An 11,745-nucleotide genomic window follows, 5' to 3' on the forward strand; every position below is an offset into this window, starting at 1 on the left:
ATCCAACCAGTCCATCCTAAAGAAAATCAGTCCTGAATATTCATTGGAAGGATGGACGCTGAAGCTGAAATTTCAATACTCTGGCCACCTGATGCGAAGAACTGACTCATTTGAAGAGACCCTGATGCTGGGAAGGATTGAAGGCGCGAGGAGAAGGGGACGACAGAGGTGAGATGGTTGGATGGCATCACTGATTCAACGGACATGAGTTTGAGCACGCTCTGGGAGGTGATGAAGGACAGGGAGGCCGGGCGTGCTGCAGTCCATGGGGTCACAAAGAGTCGGACACGACTGAACTACTAACACTGGGCAGGCAGTGGCTGCATTTGAAGCGGGTCTTGGAGGTCCACACCCAAGGAAGGAGGGGCCTTCCACTGCGGGGAGGGGCACGGGCGGGGGGAGGGTAGCAACCCCAAACAGGAGTGGCAGCTCCTCCCTCAGGGGCAGGTTCAGGCTCCTCTCGCCCTGCCCTCTTTCCAGAGCCTTCTCTCCCTCCACCCAGGGGCCTCCAGAGGTGTCTACACTCTTGCCACCACCGCCCACAGGATGACCCTTCGCGCGGCCCCCAACGCTCCTCTCTGGGGGGCGCGGCGGCGCCGCCGGCTTCTCTCCCCGCCCCCGGGTTTGGTCAACCCCAGAGGGGGAGACATCCGCTCGGCTCGGGCCCCCTCCCCCAAGCTGCGCTGCGTCGCTCTCTAGCGACCAAGATGCCCAAGTCCCTCGAGCAGCGGGCAGCGGCGATCGCCTCTCAAACCTCCAGCCGCGCCCGCCCCGCCGGCCGCATGCTCGGCCGACTGCACCTTGCGGCGGGCGCGCCTCCTGCCTCGCTCCCAGCCTGCGGGCTCCGGGAGCGCCCCGCGTCCGCCGCCCCACCAGCACGAACCCGAGCAGGGGCCCCCCGGGGCCCGCCCCGCGCTCGGCACCGCCCCGCGCTCGGCACCGCCCCGCGCCGCGCGCACTGGGCATGCGCAGAGCCAGGGGACGCGCCAGCGCGCCGCCATGGAGCGCATCGAGGGGGCGGCCGTGAGCCGCTGCGCAGCCTCGCCGTACCTGCTGCCGCTCACGCTGCACTACCGCCAGGTGAGCGCATCTTCCGCGCCCTCCGTTCCCCGCGCGGCCCGACACCGCCCCGGGACCCCTCCCGCCTTCGGCCCGGAGCCCCGCCCACCCTCGAGTCCGGAGCCCCGCCCCCTCCCCAGGAGCCCAGCCCTGAGTCTCTTGGTCCCGCCCCGCAGGCCTCACCTCCCGGCGGAGCGCTTTGCCGGAGTCCAGGTTCACACGCCGGTTGAACGTCGGGGTCGGGGAGGGTCTGGGCAGGGACACCTCGAGGAACCACTCATTCCTCCAAAAAGACTTTGCTGAGCCTCGGCTCTTTTTGTGCTGGGACATTTTGGGCGCCCCAAGGGTCGGGGCAAGCTTCCTGGAGGTGGTGTTCTCCATTCTGGGTAGAAGGAGGCGAATTGATTGAGGACGGGGGTGTGCACTGGAGAGCTTCTCCAGGTGGGCTCCCCAGGCTGCCTCCTCCGTGTCTCCACCTGCTGTCCTTGCAGGCTCTCCCCCAGGGCATCACCTCCTCCTGCCGTTCCCCAGGAGGCAGTGCGGTACCGCTGCTGCTTCCCTTGGCGCCGTGCATGGAGTAGGTTCACAGGAAACACATGTTTGTCCAGTTTGGGCCCCCACCCTTTGCGTGCAGCTCCCCTGGAGTCCACTGTGCCATCCAGGTGAGGACCGCACCCCAGAGCGAGGTCTGTGAGCCCCTCGCTGCCCCTCAGCCAGGACAGGTGGGTGCAGGTCTTTGGTGACCCTCTCTGCCTGACTGCCCTTGGCCTGCAGCAGCCTGTTCCCCCCGGCCCAGGCCCCTTCCTCTCTCCAAACTATGACGCACTCTTGACCCCCAGCCTGACAGAGGCTGCACCCCCCTCCACCCTCGTTGCTGTTGTCCCCTTGGCCGTAGGGGACAGGGAGTCCTGTCCCCAGGCTGGACCCAGGCTGGCAGCGCTGGCCTGGGGCAGAAGCCGGGGCGGGGTGAGGGCAGAGTACAGGGACGTGGAGGTTGCTGCCCTGTCCCTGCTGCTGGCCTGGGGCCAGGATGCCTGATTGTGGCCACACAGCTCCCAGGGGCCAGGGCTCTGGGGGCAGCAGGTGGGCACAGGGTGGTCCATGCACCTGACTGCTGTGGCCTCGGCTGTGGCACCCTCCTCCACTTCCTGTGAAAGGTGGATGGGTGCTGGTAACCAAAGCTGAGCCCGTGTGGGTGGCGGGCTGCAGTGGGCACAGGCAGGGGGCCATGGGACACGGCTGGGCGGTGAATGTCAGCAAGGGGCTTCTGCAACTTTGCTCAGTAGCCACTGTGCCAGGGGAGATCTGATGGATGGATAGATTGATCATCCAGAGGCAGGCACCCCCATGGCTCTGAAGGGGAGGGGACTGTGTTTACACTCCAGTCCTGTTCTCCCTCCCAGTGCCATGAAGATGAGCCAGGCCTGGGTCCGGACCACCTGGGTGGGGGTCCTGCAGGAGGGGCTGCCTGGCCCTCAGTGGACCTCTCTGGACCCTCCCCTCCACCTTGCCTGGACCTCAGGTTTGACTGATGTTGTGATCTTGGTCCCAGAGGGTACCTGAAACCAATGCAGCGTGACTCATACCCTGAGGGAGGCAGGGGACAGCCCAGCACTTAGCAGACTTGGGGACAGGCCTTCCCTGGAAGCCCCCCTGGTGGGTGGCTGGCCCTGGGGTGGCCAGGCTGCAGGCAGGCCCAGGCCTGCCTCGGGGGTGGTGCCTCACAACGGCCTCCCGGGCAGCCCGTCCGGCACAGCACAGGACGTCGGCTCTCCTTCCCCCCGGAAACCAAAGCTGCTGCCCCGCCAGGACGCTCCTGCCTCCAGGCCAAGCTCAGCCCAGTTTCTGCAGCTCCCCTGAGACCAGCGTGTGGGCCCCTGCCTGTCAGGTCCCCCTGCCAGGAAGGCCCTTTTGGCTCTGAGTCCTGGTGCAGTGTCACCTCCTCCAGGAAGTCCTCACAGAGGCTGCTGCTCACTGTCTTCTCTTCTGCAGCCCTGACTGCACTTTCTGTCTCTGGTGCTCAGGTTCATGTCCACTTGGTGGCTTGGACAGGGCCCTGTGTGTCGGGCCAGTAGCTCACCAGGGCAGAGGGCTGGACCAGAGGCTGAAGGGCACTGAGCTAAGCAAGCTGGTGATGCGCATCCACAGGGCTGGGCTCTCGGGCTCCAGGGCCAGCCGCATCCTCAGAGACCTCTTTGAGGAGGGCTCAGGGCCAGGGGGAACGGCCCAGCTGGCAGGGTCCTAGCCCCTCACGCCTCCTGCCGGCTGGAACCACGTTAGCTTTGGTTCTGGCTGCCCCCGGCGGCCTGGGCCCCTGCTCCGCGCTGCCTTCTGTTCACCGGATGCCGCCCGGAACCCTGGGAGCCACTGGGGCAGGATGCCCAGGGCAGAGGAGCAGGGTGGTGGAAGGAAGGGACAGAGCAGCAGGACCATGGGCCGCGGGAGAGACAGCCCAGGGCTGGAACCGGGCTGGGGAGAGGGTGGTCCCCTGTCCAGTCACACCCCTGACGGCCCATCCGTGGGGTGAGCTCCTGCCGGGCGCTGGCACACCCCCCAACTATTCCTGTGACCCGCCCCCCCCCCCAGCCCTCCCGTGGCCCTTTGTCCAGGCGCCCAAGGAAGTTTCAGCCGTGAAGACCTGATCTCTGCTCTACTCACTTGGGACACCCCCTGCCTGGGGCCCTCCACACCTCGAGGTCCTTCCCAGCCTGGGTGACAGCGAGCGTCTCCGCAGCTCCCCAGCGCTTGCTCCAGTTTTCTTGTCACTCCTGGGGAGCACCCGGCTGCCCTGGACCCCCCCTGCCCACCCGCTGTACCTCTTGGGTCCCAGGGGCCCTGGGCCACGGCTGGTTTTCCTGGGAGGAGACACTGCAGTGGGTCCCCGGGGCCTCCGCGCTCTCTGGAGCACTCCCCAGCTGCTGCCCTGTCTCTTCTAGAATGGCGCCCAGAAGTCGTGGGACTTCATGAAGACTCACGATAGGTGAGGGCCTGGCCTGGCTGGCACCAGGGAAGCCCCAGGCTGGCAGGGACACGGGGCCCAAGGGCATGGAGCTGCAGCCCCCTCTGCGTTTCTGAGCACCCCCGCTCTCCCTGCCTCTCACCGAGGGGCCCTGTGCGGGCCGCCCAGGCGCCCTTAGCCTGGAGCGCCAGGAGCATGGGCTGGGGGCAGTGTGGCTTCAGGTGTGTGGCTGCGGCAGCTGGCCTGCAGGGCCCACGTGTCCCGTCATTCCCGTGCCCTCAGCTGCTGCCACCCCCAGCCTGTCCAGCTGCCCAGCGTGTCCTTCCCACTCCTGCCACCCGGCACACACAGGAGACCTGGGTCCTCACCTGGCAGTGTGACCCTGGCGAGCTCTGACCTGGCCTGGGCCTCAGTCTGCCCATCTGAGCAAGGGACCCAACCCTCCAGGGCTGTGGAGGAGGGTGGCGAGGTGAGGGCGTGCTTCTATTGCTGAGCTCCGTCCCCCCCCCCCCCCCCCCCCGCCCCCGTCCCCAGCGTGACCATCCTCATGTTCAACTCTTCCCGGAGGAGCCTGGTGTTGGTGAAGCAGTTCCGGCCAGGTGAGGTTGGGGGCGGGGAGGCCGGCGGGCTCACATTCAGCCCCCTGGGGTCCTGGGGTCAGCGTGCAGACCTGGGAGGGGGCTCTGGGAGAAACAGCCCTGGCTGGGGGGTCTGGCCAGAGCTGGTCACGTGGAGCTGGCCACCACAGGCCGTGACGCAGTCGCCTCCCCCCGCCAGCCGTGTACGCTGGCGAGGTGGAGCGTCTCTTCCCGGGGTCCCTGGCAGCTGCGGAGCAGGACGGGCCCCGGGCGCTACCCGCGGTGCTGCCTGGCTCAGCAGGGGTCACCTACGAGCTATGCGCCGGCCTCCTGGACCAGCCCGGGCTCTCGCCGGAGGAGGTGGCCTGCAAGGAGGCCTGGGAGGAGTGCGGCTACCGCCTGGCGCCCTCTGACCTGCGCCGGGTGGCCTCGTACAAGTGAGTGGGGCTGGGAGGGCGGCCCGCGGTCAGACAGGCTGCCGGGGGGCAGTGAGCGCTTCGGCCCCAGGGCTGTGCAAGCAGGGCGACTCTGCCTTGTTCTGCAGCTCGGGGTTGGGAGAAGGTTGGCCAGAACCTGAGGCCCCCGGCCCCACTGTGGCCCCCCAGGCCCCGCCCAGGCCCCCTACCCCCCCCCCCCGCCCCCGTGTGGCCGGCTTCGGTGGCAGCTGCTGCTCACAGATGCCCCTGCTTCCTGTGGGATTAGGCATGGGGGCTGGGGGTGGGGGCGAGTCACAGAGGGCTCTGACAGCGGCTCAGGAGGGAGGGCAGGGCCAGGGTTGGAGCTCTGCGCCCCGGGGAGGGGTCGCAGTGCGGCCTGCCCCTCCCAGAGCCCGGGGACATCTTCCGGGACGGGATGTGGGGTGAAGCCCACCCCTTGCCCGAGGGGTGTGGCGAAGGGCCCCCAGCCCTGGTGAAGTCCCCAGCAGAAGGAGGGCCTCCAGCTGGGCCCCAACCCCCAGCAGCCTGCTCCCGAGGGGTGGGGCCTCAGCTCTGCCCCCCAGGCCAGCCCAGGGCCGCCTCAGCGACATCCTGGCCCGGCCAGGTGTCCATGGCCTCCAGTCTTGGGAAGGAGATGGGGCAGGGCTTGGCACCTCCATGCTCCAGGTGGGGTTTCTGCACCCCAGGGTCAGACACCCGGTGTGACGCCTCAGTTATCTGTAGGCATCCTCCATGTACCTGGCCAGTGGCCACTGGTCTCTGAGCCTTTGGGCTGGCGGTCCAGGGGCTGAGAGAATCCAGGGGCCCTGACTTCAGGTAGGGCTTGAAGCAGTGGGCAGGCCAGGATGAAGGCACGTGGATGTGCCCTGGGCGGGTGGGGTCCCCGGAAGGGGTGAGTGCGTAGAGGCCTGGCAGAGGTGCTTTGTGGAAAAGGCTCAGGTCAAGAGGACGAGCAGCCCCTGCCTCTGGGCCATGATCTGGAGGGTACTGGGGAGCCACGGAGGGTTCTGGACAGCAGGCGGTCAGCTCAGACTGCATTTTAGGGACAAGGGGAGGCAGGCTTAGGAGGGGGAGAGGAGACCAGCGCAGTTCCTAGCCCTGGTAGCTGGACGGCAGCTGGACGAGCCAGAGCTAAGCTCACACAGCTCCGTGGCCGGGCCCATGGCTTCCTTCTGGGGCCCCGGCCGCTTCCCGGCCCGTCCCAGGTGACGTGGCCCTGCGCTTGCCTGAGGTCTCGAGGCCGGGGGTGTGATTGAGCGAGCAGGGGGAGGCCATGCCGGCCTGGCAGGGCACACTCTCCTTGGCGCCGGTCTCCTTCACACACCGGCGGAAATGGGGCCTGGAAACCCCGCAGACGGCGACTTCCATCAAAGCCCAGGCTGTGGCCGCCGGCGGAAATGGGCTTCAGGAAGGGTCCGGGGGAGATAAGGGGCCGGAGGGCGGAGGAAGCAGCTGGGTGAGGTCAGTCTGGGCGTGGCCCCACCGGGGGTAGGACAGCTGGGAGGGGGTCAGACGCCCCTCTGCTCCTTGCCCCAGTATCCCGGGAGCTCTTCCACCCCGCTGGCCTCGGCTGGCCTCAGCTAGCCTCAGCAGGACCCAGGTCCCCCTTATCCCCTGGACTTCGCAGACACCCCGTGGCTCCCCTCTTCCGTGTACACTGTTCTGGGCCCTTCCCCTCTGGAGTCCAGGCCAGCCTGTCCGTCACCTTGTTCTCAAGGCCGGCAGTCACCATGGCTACCCACTGCTGACCTCCGCTGGCCCAATCTGCGCCCCTGCCTTCTGCCTGGCCCATCCCCCTCCCTGGGGCCAGCAACCCACTCCTGGCCGCCATCCAGGAAGGAAGGGGAGTCCTTGAGGCACCCCCCCCCAGCCTATGAGCCCTGGTCCTGGGGATCTCACCTCCCACCTGCGCTCTGAGCCCCGGCCTGGAGTGGGTACCCCACCCTACAAGTGCTCACAGACGCAGGCTGCATGGCCGGAGCCCTGGGCATGGACAGGCTCTTCCCGGTGGGGCGAGGACTGGCTTGGCCCAGCCTGGGCAGAGTGGCAGGGCCCACGGGAGAGCAGGGGCCACCTGTCAACCGCCCACGTTCTCACCGCGTGGCTGCTGGGGACCTGGCCCACCACTCGAGGGCTTGACGAGCTGCGGCCAGGCGTCAGCTGGGCTCTGCGTCCTCTTGCAGCTCCTCCTGGCCGTGCCTGTGGGCTGTCTCCTGGCTGGCTCTCGGCTTCTTAGAGGCCCTCCACACCCTGGCCTGTGGCCCTCTGGCATCAGCGAGGCAGCTTGCTTTGTCTTCAAGTGTCTCCCTGAGTTTTCCCGTCGCTGATCTCTTAAACTCTCCTGATTAGGTCACACCCACCCAGGATCATCCCCCTTTGGATGAACGTAAATTCCCCTCATTAGGTCTCTTAATTACATCTGCGGAATTCCTCATCACCTGACCTAATGTAACCAGTTGCAAGTCACAAGCCTGGTCACAGCCTCGTCACATCCAGCATGTTCCCAGGTCTCCCCCACACTCGAGGGGATACTGCATGGGGATCTGGGGGCCCTGGAACCTCCTGGAACCCTGCCTGCCAGGGGGCTGGAAGGGTGGAGGAGAGGACTGTGGAAGGGCCAGGGGTGGCCGGTGGGGCCTGTGTGGACCCCTCAGCACATGCTGTCTCGACCTGCAGGTCTGGCGTGGGACTGACCAGCTCCAGCCAGACTATGTTCTATGCGGAGGTGACGGATGCCCAACGGGGAGGCCCGGGCGGGGGCCTGGCTGAGGAGGGAGAGCTCATCGAGGTGGTGCATCTGCCCCTGGACGGCGCCCGGGCCTTTGCGGACAACCCGGATGTTCCCAAGACCCTCGGCGTGATCTTTGGTATCTCGTGGTTCTTCAGCTGCGTGGCCCCTGGCCTGGGTCCCCAGTGAGAGTCCCGCAGACCCAATAAAGGCTGGCATCACCGACTCTGAGCTGTGACCGGGCTGGGCTGGGGGCAGGGCAGGGCAAGGCCTCCATGAAAGCCCCTCCGCTTCCCCTGAGCAGAGGCGCCTGCTGCAGGCTGTGCTGGGGGGGCTGTTGGGAACTGACCGCTGGCAGAGGGCTAGGCCAGGCCTGGGCAGCACCACTGGCTGGCGGGGGGGAGGCAGGAAGATGGTGTCGGGTCAGGCCATCCCTGGGGGCGGTGGCTGAGCCAGTCACGGCAGGAGAGGGCATGGACAGGCTCAGAGGCACATGCTCCCTGCTCCTGGGTCCTCCCTGCCCGGGGCTGGGCCAATGCCCCCCTCAGTAGCCCTGTGGCCCTGGACACTGGTGATGAGTCTCGCTTCACCTGCTGACCTGTGTGCAGACTGGCCTGCAAGCCCCACAAAACCCCCACCCGGGGGGTCGAGGATGACGTGAGCTGCCCTCTGCAAACCCTTGAGCATGTGGGGTCGCAGGAGGGCTGGACGTCTGCTCCGCCAGGCACCCAGCAGGACCTCCAGCGTGCGCTGGAGTTCTCTGAGAGGAGGGTGCGGGTCATCGTGGGCGTGGGCGTCTGTGGGCGCGGTGGGGCCGTCAGTTGGGGATGAGGACCGGGGAGGTTTCTTGGAGGGAAGGCTGGCTTGCCCCTCTGTGAGGGTGGTGGCCTGGCCTAGCCCTTTCCCAGAGGCCCCCAAATCCTCTGGTCAGCCCCTAGGGTGATGCCCTAGGACAGGACGGGGGCAGTCTGGGTTGTGGTCCACTGACCCTGCAGAGGGCAGAGTGTCCAGGAGATCCTGCTGGACAGACAGGTCGGGACTGGGGGCCCGGGCGACCAGGAGCTTCTGCTGTTGACCTTCGTGCCCTGGGCCCTGGCTGGAATGGGAGAGGACGCTGAGCGAGGACACGCTGCCTCTGGCTTCTGCTGAGACCCTGCTGTCAGGAGGGGACAGCTGCCCAGGCTGAGGTGCCTCTGCCCTCTGCCCCAGGCCGGCGGGCACTTTCCTTCCTGCTGGCCTGGGGGTCGTGTGTGGCTGAGCCATTCCAGCAGTGGCTCAGAGCCCGTGGCCCCCAAGTCTGGCCTCGGGGCTGGCCTAGGCTGGCTGCACCAGGAGGCCCACGCAGGTAGCACCACCTGTATGCAAATGACGGCTGTGACCCAGGTGGGGTCTTCCTGGAGCCCAGCCCAGCAGTGGGATGCTGTGGGGGGGGGGGGTGGTGGTGCTTGGGCCTGGGTGTGGGGCCGGCAGGGTGGTGCCGTGCTGGGGTCCCGAGCGCCAGCTCCGCCCTGTCAGAGGGGCCCTGAGGGCGGCCCTGGGCCGGGACATCTGGAGAGTCTGGGGCAGGGGCTCTGCCCACCCTGGGGCTGCCCCACCCCGCCTGCACCTTCCAGCCGCCGCTGCCCACCTCCTGATCTCCGCTGCCTGCACGCTCAGAGGGGCCTTGCTGGGCCCCGGTGGGGCTGGGGGCCCTCTGCCCTGGGGAGTGTGCAGGCTTTGGCCTGGCAGGACAGGGTCCTGGTCTTGGGTGCGGTCCAGCCCCGCACTCTGCTCGGCAGCCCGTTGGGGCAGGTCAGCAGGCACCGCCGGGCCTAATGGAGCTGGCATCGATTTCCCGGCAGTGGCGTGGGGGGGGGGCTGTAACCGGAAACTCCCCTCCCTGGCCGCTATATTTAGCACCGCAAAACACAGGCGGAAGTACCTCACTCAGCCGCACCGGCTCTGTCCACATGCCCGGCAGCCGGTGCCCAGCAGCCGGTGCCCAGCTGGTCTTGAGCAGCCCAACCGGCTGAGCCGTGCCCCCTCCTCGGGTGCCTTGTCTGGCGCAGAGTGACGCCCACCCCAGGGTCTACCTGGAGGGCCCCTGGGGCAGGGGGCGGGTACAGCTGGGACACTGAGCGGAGTGTGACCCAGGGAGCCCCAAACTATGCTGCGGTCTTCCTGGAAGAGGCAGGAGCCTGGCTGTCTCTGGGTCTCAGCCCTCTGGCTCCCCCCACATAGGAGGGGACCTCTGTAGGAGGATCGCCTGCCCCACAGCCCCAGTCCCGGCTCCTTCCCTCAAGCAGCCAGCATCCTGCCTTCAACCTCTCCTGGGTCAATTATGTCTAGGCTGTGGCTCCTGGGAGGCAGGGGGTGGGGGGAAGGGGACCATGAGGGGCATCTGTGGCCTGCAGGGGACACCCTGCGCAGGGAGGCAGGGAGCCCACTTTGCTCCCAAAGGGCTTGGATAGAAGCAGAGGGGGCCAGATGGGTGCGGTCTCCCTCGGCCCCGGGGTGGCCCCTCCCCCAGCAGGTTGAGCTGGAATCTGGAGGTGGGCTGAGCATCCCTCACTGCCACCTTCGCCTTGGAGCAAAGACAGCCTCGAGCAGGGCAGGGCCTCCGCCCAGAGCAGCAGCTCCTGGGACCCACAGCCTGGCCGCCAGGGTCAGCCATGGCACCCTGTGGCACATCCCGGCTGTCCGCCTCTCCTGCTGCTGGCTACCGGCAGGAAGCTTCGAGGTGGACAAGGGAGGGGCATAGAGTGCGGGGGGTGGGGGTGCTGTTCTCCGGATTCCACCTCTCACTCGTGCCGGAATTGCCCGCTCGGCCCCTCCATGGCCAGGACCCGGCCAGGCCTCCGGCTCCTCTCGTTTGCATTTGGCCTCCCTGTCTGACCTCACCCCGTGCTGCCCTTCCCCCCTATAGCCAGGGATCTCTGTGACAATGTAAGTCACAAATGTGCAGCCCAACCCAGCTCAGCTGCTTTCTGTGACTTCCCGTCAGTCTTTGCAGGAAGGCTGGCCAGGCCAGCCCAGCACAGCCGGCGCTCGCCACCCCTTCCAGCCTCCCCAGACCCCTCACCTGCTCTGCCGGGGACACGAGTCCTCCTCCTCAGCCCCAGGGCCTTTGCACGTGCTGTTTGCAGCAGCTTTACCTGGCCGACCCTGGCTTGCCCACTGGGTCTGAGCAGGCCTCCTGGGCAGGGTACCCCCACGGGCCTCACTCAGTACAGTTTGCTGTTCCGTGTTACTAAGTTCTCTGCCCACTCCATCACCCCCACTGGGAACCACTTATGGGTGGGTGGGCGGGCAGGGCTGTGTCCACCTTGCTTGAGTGAGTGCTCGAGGGCAGTGGGTGGTAAGGCAGCGGGCAAGGGCCAGGATGGAGCTCTGCCCCCGGAATGGTACAGGGGGCCGCTTGTCCCTGTTGGGGCCTGCAGGACTTCATCCCTGCCCCTGGACCAGAGCGGAGTTGGGGGCCTCTCTCCGTGAACCCCCTGCCCCCACAGGCCGTAACCGCTACCCAGGAAGCAACTGGAAGACTGTGAACAGCGCTCACATCCCCTCATTTGGTGGAGGTCGCCATGCGTGGCGGGTCCTGGCTTGTGTCCTGCCCCCTCCCAGCCTAGAGCAGGGCTCAGGTGTTTGGAGGGAGCAGTCAGGCCCAGCTCTTTAGGCTCCTGGGGGCTGGACCCCCTGGCTGGGCAGTGAAACCAGGGCCGTGGGCAAATTTGCAGGAGGAGCCAGGGATGGAAGAAAGCCCAGCTGCTACCCGGGGTTGGGCGGGAAAACCCCTTTGGACCAAAGCGGTATCCCTAACGACCAAGGCGATCTCCAGCCTTGGAAGGGACCCTGTTTGGCAGAGAGGAGGCGGTGTTTGGAGACCCGGAGCCTTGGCATGACTCCGTGGAGGTGAGGCGAGGTTACTCCAGCAGAGGGCAATAAGGCGATGACAGGGGTGGGATAAGAGGGCCTGGAGACCAGGACAGCAGCCGCAGCCTCTCT

At 67.0% G+C, this 11,745-nt stretch overlaps 1 protein-coding gene across 7 annotated transcripts; it reads left to right on the forward strand.

Annotated features, from left to right (window-relative positions):
- Window positions 1-504: 504 nt before the first annotated feature.
- On the forward strand, window positions 505-7,987 carry NUDT14 (nudix hydrolase 14). 7 transcript variants are annotated; one of them, XM_020897640.2, is made up of 7 exons: window positions 993-1,080; window positions 1,551-1,721; window positions 2,463-2,581; window positions 3,996-4,039; window positions 4,553-4,617; window positions 4,796-5,033; window positions 7,710-7,987. In XM_020897640.2, exons 4-7 carry the CDS (start codon window positions 4,023-4,025, stop codon window positions 7,948-7,950), a joined length of 561 nt encoding a protein of 186 aa, XP_020753299.2. In that variant the 5' UTR covers window positions 993-1,080; window positions 1,551-1,721; window positions 2,463-2,581; window positions 3,996-4,022; the 3' UTR covers window positions 7,951-7,987. The 7 variants fall into 7 exon arrangements, 5 of the variants coding, with proteins under 5 accessions (XP_070333802.1, XP_020753302.2, XP_020753297.2 ...); XR_002314548.2 differs by lacking the exons at window positions 1,551-1,721; window positions 2,463-2,581 and adding an exon at window positions 7,438-7,540 and having other exon boundaries at window positions 943-1,080; window positions 7,710-7,797; XM_070477700.1 differs by lacking the exon at window positions 2,463-2,581.
- Window positions 7,988-11,745: the final 3,758 nt, after the last annotated feature.

This window comes from Odocoileus virginianus, chromosome 16 (genome assembly GCF_023699985.2).
Source record: "Odocoileus virginianus isolate 20LAN1187 ecotype Illinois chromosome 16, Ovbor_1.2, whole genome shotgun sequence".
NCBI lineage: Eukaryota > Metazoa > Chordata > Mammalia > Artiodactyla > Cervidae > Odocoileus > Odocoileus virginianus.

Excerpts from the sequence above, each read along its gene's own strand:
- NUDT14 (XM_020897638.2), top strand. The coding sequence starts at position 1,000 with ATGGAGCGCATCGAGGGGGCGGCCGTGAGCCGCTGCGCAGCCTCGCCG. Across the intron at positions 1,081-3,995 it reads TCACGCTGCACTACCGCCAG|AATGGCGCCCAGAAGTCGTG; the intron begins GTGAGCGCATCT and ends TGTCTCTTCTAG. Across the intron at positions 4,040-4,552 it reads TTCATGAAGACTCACGATAG|CGTGACCATCCTCATGTTCA; the intron begins GTGAGGGCCTGG and ends CCCCGTCCCCAG.